The sequence below is a fragment of the Dendrobates tinctorius genome, unplaced genomic scaffold (assembly GCF_039654945.1).
Source record: "Dendrobates tinctorius isolate UK_male_01 unplaced genomic scaffold, ASM3965494v1 ptg000051l, whole genome shotgun sequence".
Classification (NCBI taxonomy): Eukaryota; Metazoa; Chordata; class Amphibia; order Anura; family Dendrobatidae; genus Dendrobates; species Dendrobates tinctorius.
The window spans coordinates 24,912,019-24,924,114 of record NW_027361719.1 but is presented as its reverse complement, the minus strand read 5'-3'; the positions used below and the strand labels follow the sequence as shown (position 1 = coordinate 24,924,114).

Genomic DNA, 12,096 nt, shown 5'->3' with positions numbered 1-12,096 from the left:
ACCCTGGAGCACCACCGAGCATCTCCAAAACTGCTGCACACCAGCCTGTGATGGATGTGGGAGGGCTCCGAGATTTCACAAAATGTCAGCAGAGCCTCCGCACCACTGAGCATCTCTGAAACTGCCGCACATCAACCTGGGATGAGACTCCTGGTATTATGGGTACTGAAAGTATTCAGACCCCTTTAAATTTTTCACTTTTAGTTTCATTGCAGCCATTTGGTAAATTCAAAAAAGTTAAACTTTTTTCTCATTAATGTACACTCTGCACCCCATCTTGACTGAAAAAAACAGAAATGTAGAAATTTTTGCAAATTTATTAAAAAAGAAGAACTGAAATATCACATGGTCATAAGTATTTAGACCCTTTGCTCAGTATTGAGCAGAAGCACCCTTTTGAGCTAGTACATCCATGAGTCTTCCTGGGGATGATGCAACAAGTTTTTCACACCTGTATTTGGGGATCCTCTGCCATTCTTCCTTGCAGATCCTCTCCAGTCAGATTGGATGGTGAATGTTGGTGGACAGCCATTTTCAAGGCCTTTCCAGAGATGCTCAATTGGCTTTAGATCAGGGCTTTGGCTGGGCTAGTCAAGAATGGTCACAGATTTGTTCTGAAGCCACTCCTTTGTTATTTTAGCTGTGAGCTTAGGGTCATTGTCTTGTTGGAAGGTGACCCTTCAGCCAAGTCTGAGGTCCAGAGCACTCTGGAAGAGGTTTTCTTCCAGGATATCTCTGTACTTGGCCGCATTCTTGTTTCCTTCAATTGCAACCAGTCATCCTGTCCCTGCAGCTGAAAAAAGCCCCCATAGCATCATGCTGCCATCACCATGTTTCACCGTTGGAATTGTGTTGGGCAGGTGATGAGCAGTCTGACAGCAGTCTGACAGCAGCGTTCACTTCACATGTAAGTGTTATTTGTTCACGCAGCCTTAGTATTTAGTTTTGGTTTTGCGCACAGGCAGTTTTCATTACATTTATTCAAACTACATGCCCTTCGGGCTTATTAGTACAGAAGCACTTTTGCACTTTACAGGAGGTATCCCACCCTGGTATTCATTGTATGTAACTCCCTTCTTTTTGGGAATGTATATTACCTTTTACTGGGTGGGTTTGCCTCCCATTACGCTCTATATTTGTTAATTAACTGTTTTTGCTGCATACAAATAATTACATTTTTAAGGTGTTGCATTATTACTCATGTTTACGTCTGCTGCAACCTATTAGCATTCATGCTCTGTTTATCGCTATTTAAATAAATTGTATTTGAGCTTTGAAAAACTCTATCTCCATCTCTTGTTGTGCTTAATAGTTCCGGCATGAGATTCTATTCACTTTGTATAGTTCAGTGAGTTTAGCCCTTCACCATTTTTTCCTGTTTTTGGGGTATTTATATTCAATTTATATTCAAGGTGATGAGCAGTGCCTGCTTTTCTCCACACATACCACTTACAATTATCACCAAAAAGTTCTATCATGGTCTCATCAGACCAGATAATGTTATTTCTCATAGTCTGGGAGTCCTTCATGTGCTTTTTAGAAAACTCTATGCGGGCTTTCATATGTCTGGCACTCAGGAGAGGCTTCCGTCGTGCCACCCTGCCATAAAGGCTCGACTGGTGGAGTGCTGTAGTAATAATTGACTTTGTGGAACTTTCTCCCATCTCCCTACTGCATCTGTGGTGCTCAGCCACAGTGATCTTGGGGTTCTTCTTTACCTCACTTACCAAGACTCTTCTCCCACGATTGCTCAGTTTGGCTGGATGGCCAGGGCTAGGAAGACTTCTGGTGGTCCCAAACTTCTTCCATTTAAGGATTATGGAGGCCACTGTGCTCTTAGGAACCTTGACCAGTGCAGAAATTCTTTTGTAACCTTGGCCTGATCTGTGTTTTGCCACAATTCTGTCCCTGAGCTCCTGGCCAGTTCCTTTGACCTCTTGATTCTCATTTGGTCTAATATGCACTGTGAGCTGTGAGGTCTTATATACACAGGTGTGTGCATTTACAAATCAAGTCCCATCAGTTTAATTAGAAACAGCTGGACTCCAATGAAGGAGTATAACCATCTCAAGGAGGATCACAAGAAAATGGACAGTATGTGACTTAAATATGAGTATCTGAGCAAAGGGCCTGAATACTTACAGTATAACAATGTGATAGTCCAGTTTTTCTTTTTTAATAAATTTGTAAAAATGTCTACATTTCTGTTTTTTTCAGTCAAGATGGGGTGCAGAGTGTACATTAATGAGAAAAAAAATGAATTTTTTTTGCATTTACCAAATGGCTGCAATGAAACAAAGAGTGAAAAATTTAAAGGGGTCTGAATATTTTAAGAACCCACTGTAAGTTCATCCAGACTATAAGAAGGGAAAAAAGTGTATCTTATAGTCTAAAAAATATGTATTAATTATGGTAATCCTAACTGACCTAAAATGGGAAAGGTTTATTCTGATTTCATGTCAGATACTGAGAAAAACATGCATGTGCCTTTTTATATAATGTATGTAATCTTCTGATTCAACTGTAGATCCTCACTCAATGCTGGCCACTTCAGAACTCTCTACACTTTGTTTCCATCCATTTCCGGATGACTTGCTGCCTCTGGCACAGGGTGCCTTGTTGGTGTGTAAAGCATCATAAAATCTCAAAATTACCAAAGGATTTTGGTTTGCAGTGTAGTACCCAGTGTCAGAAAGCTGTGGTTACGTCCAAGGTCATAGGTCTTCCAGGAGAACAATGACCCTCAAACAGACGTCAAGAAGCTCCCGGAAATGGATGGAAACAAAGCGCTGGAGAGCTCTGATTTAAATCCCATTGAGCAACTGTGGAGAGATTTATATTTGCTATTGGAGAAGGCACCCTTCAAATATGAAGACCTGGAGCAGTTTGCAAAATAAGAGTGGTCCAAAATTCCAGTTGAGTCTTACAAAAAGATTGTTGATGGTTATAGAAAGATATTGATTGCAAATTCACCATTTCAGTGATAAGAAAATGTCCCCAATGACAAATAATAAAATTTCACTGACTAATCCAATTGGAGAAATAAATGTTAAAATTTATCTTTTAATGATTATTCCTAAGATTGAGGCTATGTGCCCACGTAGCGTTTTATTCCGGACACTAAAAACCGTACTCCTTCCCAGAAATCGCGCGTTTTTTCCTGCGCGATTTCACCGCGATTATGATCGCGATTTTGCCGCGATTTTCACGTGCGATATTCAAGCACTTTCCAAGCGATTTGAAGCATCGCTTGGAAAGTGATTGACAGGTTGGTCACACTCGTCAAACATAGTGTTTGACAAGTGTGAGCAGCTTTTTACTATTGAGGCTGCCTATGCGACATCAATAGTAAAAGATAGAATGTTAAAATGCTAAAAAAATCGGGGTATATTTACCTTCCGACGTCCCGCGCTGCCATCCCGGGCCTCAGCGTTCCCAGTAATGCCTTGCGAGACCTGTGATAACGTTGGTCTCGAGTTGCTATAGCGATCTCGCGAGACCGCTAGAGTCACGCGAGACTACGTCATTACAGGACCTTACCGCAAGGCATTACTGGGAACGCTGAGGCTGGGAATGCAGCGCATGATGCCGGAAGGTAAATATACCCCGATTTTTTTTATTTTTTATTCTTTTTTTACAGGGGTATGGTACCCAGGGCCTGGAGGACAGTCTCCTCTCCTCCACACCATGGGTACCAACCACACATGAGACGCTTAACTTCCCGCATGGTGGGCATTGCCACATGCGGGAAGTAAGCGATTCTCATGCATTCCTATGGGTGCGGAATCGCGGCAATTCTTTGCGATTCCACACAAAATGACCATGCTGCGATATTTTCCGCGATGCGATTCCGCCGCGGAAAAAAGCGCAGCATTAGCACAGCATGTGCGGAATGCCATAGGAATGCATGGGAGGCGTTCTGTACACGATTTTTAAACGTTTTCGCTGCGTTTTCGCGCCGAAAATCGCGGCAAAAACGCTTAAAAATCGCTACGTGGGCACACAGCCTGAAACTTATTCACCGTCTTAACAAATTTCTATTATGAAACAAACGAACCAATGGCAGAGTGATTACAGTTGTGAGTGTGGAATAGGGATGCTATCAATATCCGTGGTTTACAACGGTCTTATTTGGGACACTATTCAATGTCCTCAAAAGTGTTTCATTACACTCAATCCACCAGTGGAGCTATTCTAATTGCAGGTGTGGACCCAGAAACATTATCACTATTCATAGGCTGCAGCTGTGGTATATGGGATATATTATTCAATATCCACAAGCTTTTAATCCATCATGCTGATTTTATGTTATCAGCAGTGGTGTATTACTACGGATTCTTTATAAAGTGCTCTTGTGCTGGTAACTTGGATATTATTCAATATCCACAAGCTTTATAACTATTACGCTGATTGTATGTTATCAGCAGTGATGTATTACTTTGGATTTTTCTATATATGAAGTGCTATTATGCTTTGATTTTTCAGATATTCTAGTTATACAGCGCTAAACCTCTGTGGATAGGAAGGCTATTAGCAATGCTCTTTTTGCTCTCCCATCTCTTAGGCTAGTTTCACACTAGCGTTTAATCGACGCAGCGCATGGCGCCGCTAAGCCCCGCCCCCATCCGGCTCCCTGCCCGCCCCATCCGGTCATCGCCGCCTACTATCGCACATGGACGCTTGCGATCTGCGCACCCTATCTTTAGCATAGGGTGCGCAGATCGTGCGCTAGTAGGATTTTGGCATGCGCTGCCCACTTTTGAAGGTGCGCGCCGAACGCAGCATGCTGCATTTCGGCGCGCACGGGCGCACCTTCAAAAGTGCGCAGCGCACGCCAAAATCCTACTAGCGCACGGCCAGCGCACGATCTGCACACCCTATGCTAAAGATAGGGTGCGCAGATCGCAAGCTTCCATGTGCGATAGTAGGCGGCGATGACCGGGTGGGGCGGGCAGGGAGCTGGCAGGGGGCGGGGCTTTACGGCGCCGTGCGCTGCGTCGATTAAACACTAGTGTGAAACTAGCCTTAAGTACCAAGCCAGTGATCATCTCTGGGTGGTGATAAAAACAAAGTTGGTTTCACTCCCTGCACTTAGTAATTACCTAAGCCCTATGCGTTTCATCATGAATAGTAACTGCCATGATCATCAGGGGCTAGCAGTTTTCTGTAGTAAAAGTTTTATGATGGTTAACTCTCATAGTCTATGGTTAAACATGTCGGCAAGGTTGCAGGATTGTAAGTTGTAAACGACGCATATTGATAATATTCCTATTCCGTACTCTCAACCGTAACCACTCTGCCAGTGGTTCGTTTGTTTGATAATAGAAAATTGTTAAGATGGTGAATAAATTTTAAAACCTTAGTGACAGGTCTAAATTTTTTAAAAACTGAGCAATATCACTCTATGTGTTAATAACTCTGGAATGCTTCATCAATTCCCAGTGATTTTGAGACTGTTTTTTTCATGCACATTAAAATTTATGATAATGGTAAATTTAGGTCGATATGTTTTGTTTATTTATAAAAAATATCAGAAATTTGTATGTAAAAAAAATTTGCAATTTTCAAACTTTGAATGATTAGCCATTTAATTCAGATAGTCACTGTTAAAGTTGGCGGATTGCACGAAATAAAAAATATAAAATAAAGTGCAATCGCAACCCGGGTTCTACCGTGCAGAGATGTAACCTGCTGCTAGTGAGAAAGATGATGGAACAAACAGCCAGCGTTCCCCTTAGGGCTCATACTCACTTGTGAGAGACTCGCACGATTCTCGTGCTAGTCTCTCGCATGAAAAACTGGCACTGCCGCCGCCACTCGGACCGGAGAGTGCGGCTGCATAGAAATACGTGTAGCCGCACTCTCCGGTCCCAGGGCCGGCAGCAGTGCCAGGTTTTGATGCGAGAGACTTGCACGAGAATCGTGCGAGTCTCTCGCAAGTGAATATGAGCCCTTACACACACTGTGTTAACGCCACACAGTGGGATCAGAACACTACGTACCAAGCTCTGTTACTTCACAGAGAGGTAAAGCACTAAATATGCTAAGTACTATACCCTGTTAACCTCACAGGGAAGGTAGCACGTGGATTGAGCTAGCTCTGCAACTAAACTGTGCTAACCGTACAAACGAATGAAGCAGATGCTGAGTCGAAAGAAAGAACTCTTATGATGCCAAGTACAATACCCTATTGCCTTCATAGAGAAGTATGACATAAAGGCCGAGCTTGCTCTGTAACTGAACTGTGCTAACCTCACACAAGAATGAAACAGATGCTAAGCCAAGCAGCTAGTTTTCCCAGTCCTGACGCTACTGAACTTGTGCCTGACCGGCACCCTAAGCATGTAGCAGACTAGAGACTCAGGCGTTGAGCCATGAATACAAAACCGCATAGGTGTGCTACCTGCCTGCCAACGTGTACAGACTTTGAGCATAGACAGACACACAAATCAGCAGACAGAGTGGTAGAGTAACCACCCACACACACCAAACATAAGTGACACTAGCGCCCCTGCGTGCGCCGCTGAAAGCTTTTTTTATGCTAGGCTCCACCCCAAACACTCATGCCCAGTCGGTCGGGGCCTCACCCGCGGGCCAATCTGGAGCTGCCACATCACCAGAGCAGCTAATGTCCGACCACCAACAAGAAGATGCCACATCACGGACATGCTCAGGAAGGTGATTTCTGGACTTAGACGCCAGAGCGCAAGGCTGCACCTGTACACCACTAATTACTATAGACTTGGCTGTAGAGCCAGCAGTAACCAAATGTATACCACGAGCCTGAGCAAGACACTGGGACCGAAGTCTGAGCTGAGCAGCAATCGCAGCAGCAGGACCCAAATGAGAGACCACAGTAACAGATAATGCTTGGGATCTATCCCACGCAGTGGGATAATCCTGATGCCTAACAGTCACACCACAGAAAATAAATATTTGCCATATGTCTGTTTTACTTCAGCACTATTTGTAATATGTTATTTTATTTTGTTAGCATTTCAGGAGGTTTAAAAATGTAGCAGTAATTTTTCATTTTTTCAAGGAAATTTACAAAACTTATTTTTTTGAGGGACTTATCCAGGTTTGAAGTGACTTTGTGGGTCCTATGTATTGGAAAACCCCCAAAAGTAATACCATTTTAAAAACAGCACCCTTCAACATACTGAAAACTGCTGTCAGGTAGTTTATTTACTCTTCAAGTGATTTTCAGGAATTAATGCAAAGTGTCATGAAAGCAATGAAAAAGTGTATTTTTACCACCTAAATGTTGCTAACTTCAGAACAGGTCCCTATAGCAGATAGACTCTAATGCTGCTATTTGCCCATGAATTGCCATGGCAAACATAAGGACATCAGGCTTAAAGAGGAAGCCGCCACACTCTGTTAACCATTTATATGATGTGTTCACTATTGACAGCAGCATTTAAGGGTTTAAACAGATATGGTCGGTGCCAACACTGACCGTGACTGATACAGCAAGTTGTCAGCTACAGTGTACAGCCGACAGTTGCTAGATTGTCACCTGAATGGGGATGCTATTCTCTTATATCTCAGGTGAGTAAAAAGACATATTGGTGGTTATTAAGGGGTGGAAGATATTGATTGCAGTTATTTACTCCAAAGGGGTGCAACCAAATATGAAGTTGAAGGTGCCAACAATTTTGTCCTGCCCATTTTTTAGGGTTTTGGATGTCCAATTTGTCTTGTTTATCTGTTTTAGTGTTGTTCCATTACACTCAAATAAACATGTGTATAGCAAGACACATAATTGCAAGAATTTTCTGGGAAAAGTATTTAATTTTCTGGAACAATTTCAAGGGTTCCAACACTTTCGGCCATGACTGTATACAGTATCTCTGTTAAATCTGCATATTATTTTCCAGTGACAGATTCAGCTTATGATCAAAATCAACATCACCTGATGAACCCTATTGAATTAATGGGGTCTATGTATGACCTATTCGTCATTTTGACTAGAAGGATAAATCTATTTTTTTCATCAGATGTGATGAATGCTACTATGGAGGTTTTTACCAAGGAATTCAATACATATGTTAACACAGTCCATGTTATTTATTACCTTCATGTTTGGCAAAATTAAAGTGATATTTTAAAGTATATCTTGTTTCTTGGATCCCTATCATCTCTTTCTAATTTTACCAGATTTTGTAACTAATGTTTTATGATACATGGAACTTACATTGCTCATAGTATTGCTTGCCATAGTCCTCTTTAATTTCTGTGGGGAGATTTCCCCAGAGACGCTTTAAGTTATTTACATGACCATCAGTTGAGAGCACCATCATTGTTTGGAAACCACCTGGTTCTACTATAGAGACCTTTACTCCAAAGTCACATAGTTCCCTCCTGTCGATTAAAGGAACAACATTTTTATAGTTAATATGCTGATCCATTTACAAGCATAATTTAAAAACGAACTGGTTAATATTGTGTAGGTTCCTCTCATATTGGCAAAACAACTTTGGCCTGTCGTCCATCTTATCCACACAGGGTAGGGAGGAAAAAGTTATGTTGAAAACTAAATAGACCCAGTAACAACTGCAAATCTCTCAGGTCTTTCTCATCTTTCTCCATTGGGTTCCAGATGAGAGAATGCAAAAAGAACCAGGTGGTAGCAGATGGTCTACTGGATCACCTGACTGATCTTTCCAGCTTTCCCACGTTATTCAAGATGCCGTAAGCACTTCGGCCTCCACGTGGATGGCATGAGAATGCTAAAAACTTCAAACCATGGCACGTCTTGACCCCTCATATAACTATTACATACAGTGGATTTAAAAAGTCTACACACCTTACGCCAGGTTTTTGTCATGTAAAAAAAAACATACCAAGAAGAATTAAATCATTTCAGAACTTTTTCCACCTTTAATAATGCCTATAATTAGTGACAAGCGAGTATACTCATTGCTCGGGTTTTCGTGAGCATGCTCGGGTGTCCTCCGAGTATTTTGGCGTGCTCGGAGATTTAGTTTGTGTCGAAGCAGCTGCATGATTTGTGGCTGCTAGACAGCCTGAATACATGTGGGAATTCCCTAACAAATAGGCATTCCCCACATGTATTCAGCCTGTCCAGCAGCCAAAAATCATGCAGCTGCGTCGACACAAACTAAATCTCTGAGCACGCCAAAATACTCGGAAAACCCAAGCAATGAGTGTACTTGCTCATCACTACCTATAATCTTTACAATTCAATGGAAGAGCAAACTAAAATTTTGTCGGGTAGAAAAAGTATAATAAAGCACAAAAATAATGTGGTTTCATAAATACGCACTAATATTTTGTTGAAGCAGTCTCTGAACTAATGACAGCATTCAGTCTTTTTGAGTAGGAGTCCGTCAGCATGAGCATGTACGTACTGGGGCTGAAATTCAGCCCTGGCATTTGCAATCGCACAGGCCCATGTTGTCTCTGTCCCCAAGCACCAGATGGGATATATTACTAACATTACCCTGGATGAAGGAAAGGAAGATTTACTACGAGACCAATATTTCCAATGATACCCATGGCCTGCTGAGGTAAGTGACTGAGTCAGCGACTTGGTGCTCTGTCACAACTCTTAACAGTATGGGTGTCTTGAGAACACCGATTCTGTTAGCAACGTAGCAGACAAGGCAGCCCACGACCAGACCCAGCCCTTCTGGCATTTGCCAGAATTGCCAGATGGCCAGTCCGGCGCTGACCATGAGTCTTCTACAATTGGCAATTTTTGACTATTCTTGCTTGCAGTAATACTCCAAATCTGATTGCGAGGGTATCTCCTGTGTACAGCGCACTCTTCAAGTCATCCAACAGAATACCAATTGGATTCAGTTCTGGTCTCTGGCTGAGCCACTCCAAAACTTTGATCTTCTTCTGGCAAAGCTTTTCTTTTTTTTTTTTTTTTTTTATTTCGGAGCCACGCCTAGAGTTATTGAAAAAAGTGAAATTCCTATTCATAATTTTAGCAGACACCTCATAGATCTAATGTAAAATTGACTGATAATTGTAACTGATTACAATTTAACATGAGTTTAAATGTGATTGACAAATTCTGAACACAAGTACATATCCAATTATAACAGGATGTTAACACATGCAACTACATTATTTTCGTTTTATTGTCTTTATTTTCCCCTTCAAAATGATTTCTGTTTGTTTCTCAATGGAATTATACAGATTATGGGTGAAATTAAATGTTGAAAAAGTTCTGAAATGATTCTTCTTGGCATGATATGTTTACATGACAAAAACCTTTCATTTAAGCAGGGGTGTGTAGAATTGTTATATCCAGTGTATGTGCTTAAATGAATATGATGCAAGATGTAAAGCAGGGCATATTAGCAGCCATATGCACTATTCTTATCAATGTTAGGTGTTTGACACAATTTTTCAAACTTACCTTAAACTATCAGAGAAAGCCTGAACACCAAACTTTGACAGGCAATATCCTCCACCAACATAGGACAGTCTTCCCATAATGCTAGATACGTTAACAATGCGTCCTTTGGCTTTTCTTAAAAGGGGAAGTAGATGTAAAGTCACATCCACCATACCAATCAAATTCACATTCAGAACCTTGAGAAAATCTTCCTTTTTTTGCCATTCATTGGGCCCCATAGCAAAGCCATATCCTGCATTATTAACTAAGCCCCAGAGGCCTGCAATGTAGAAAAAAAACAATGACAAAAAATCTTTACAATAAAAAAAGAATTTGAATGTCTTTTTGGGAATATCTTACTTGTCTCCAAGCTTAAAACAAATCTGTCGGTCGGATCCACCCTCACAAGCTATCTACATGAGCATGCAGGTCATAGAGTTCAATAAATTGATACATTAATACCTGTAATGGGATGTTTTATTGCATAAAAATTCGCCTTTTTCTTTATATGTAATTGAGCAGTGAAGATCCCTGGGCAGGGCACAGATCTCCCTGAGAGTGAAAGGGGCTGTTACCAGTGTGAGACATAACGACTGATAGTCTGTTCTCCTAATCTCACTGCAGAGCTGTGCCTGATTATTATTAACACAGTACAGCAGAGCTGAACTTTGCTCATTACAAACATATCTGCAGCTCATAGTGCTATCAGCTCTGCTGTAAATCTGTGCCTGAATCCTGCCACCACTTAGCAGCGGTTATATCACCTACTGCACGGTGGACCCTGAGCGGCGAACGCACTTTATTATTATTTTTATTTAGTGTGTTCCGCCGTTCCTAACAGACATATATATATATTTACTGTATATATACGTGATTTTACTGTACGCGCATACAAATTGCTGGCTTTTCTATCTATCTATCTATCTATCTATCTATCTATCTATCATCTATCTATCTATCATCTATCTATCTATCTATCTATCTATCTATCTAATAGGGATCCAAAAGAATCAGAGGCAGCACACCATTCATGATGAAAAATGAAGCTATTTAATCAGCCCAAAGTGGTGACGTTTCGGTCCTAACAATATAGACCTTTCTCGCCACTTTGGGCTAATTAAATAGCTCCATTTTTCATCATGAATGGTGTGCTGCCTCTAATTCTTTTGGACTCCTATTAAGGTTTGGTATTTGCCTTGGGGGCCTTGCACCTGATTTTCTCTTTTTCTTCTTTTTTGTGCTGCTTTATTTTTCCTATTATTTATCTATCTATCTATCTATCTATCTATCTATCTATCTATCTATCTGTGTATGTGTTTTGACGAGTATTTTGTTAGAAAAGCAAAGTGTAAATGACAGAGAACTGCTGTATGTAAAGGCTCATGTTAAAATCACATTGCAATCGGATAGCAATCACACTGCACTCAGATGTAAATCGGATGCTAGGTGTGAGAATCGCATTGTACTCTCATGACACTCGCATGGCACTCATCCATTTTTCTCACATATGGGTATGTACCCTTAGGCCAAGTGCACACTGAGTATTTGGTGAGTTTTTTACCTCAGTAAAAACCAGGAATGGGAACAGTCAGAGCAAAAGCATAAGAGAAACATTTGCACCACTTCTGCATTTTTCGCCCACTCCTGGTTTTGGCTTACAAGTACTGGGGTGAAAAACTCACCAAATACTGAATGTGTGCATGTGGCCTTAGACAGAG

General features: G+C 41.3%; 1 protein-coding gene across 1 annotated transcript in view; it reads right to left on the bottom strand.

Annotated features, from left to right (window-relative positions):
• The window catches only part of LOC141091338 (retinol dehydrogenase 7-like), a 38,759-nt gene that overhangs the window by 4,532 nt on the left and 22,131 nt on the right, over nucleotides 1-12,096 (bottom strand). Inside the window, exons 5-6 of the mRNA XM_073576870.1 lie at nucleotides 10,400-10,658; nucleotides 8,201-8,367 (exon numbers count right to left, since the gene is read on the bottom strand). Of these exons, the coding sequence (XP_073432971.1) occupies nucleotides 8,201-8,367; nucleotides 10,400-10,658 (426 nt within the window). The remainder of the gene's footprint in view (nucleotides 1-8,200; nucleotides 8,368-10,399; nucleotides 10,659-12,096) is intronic.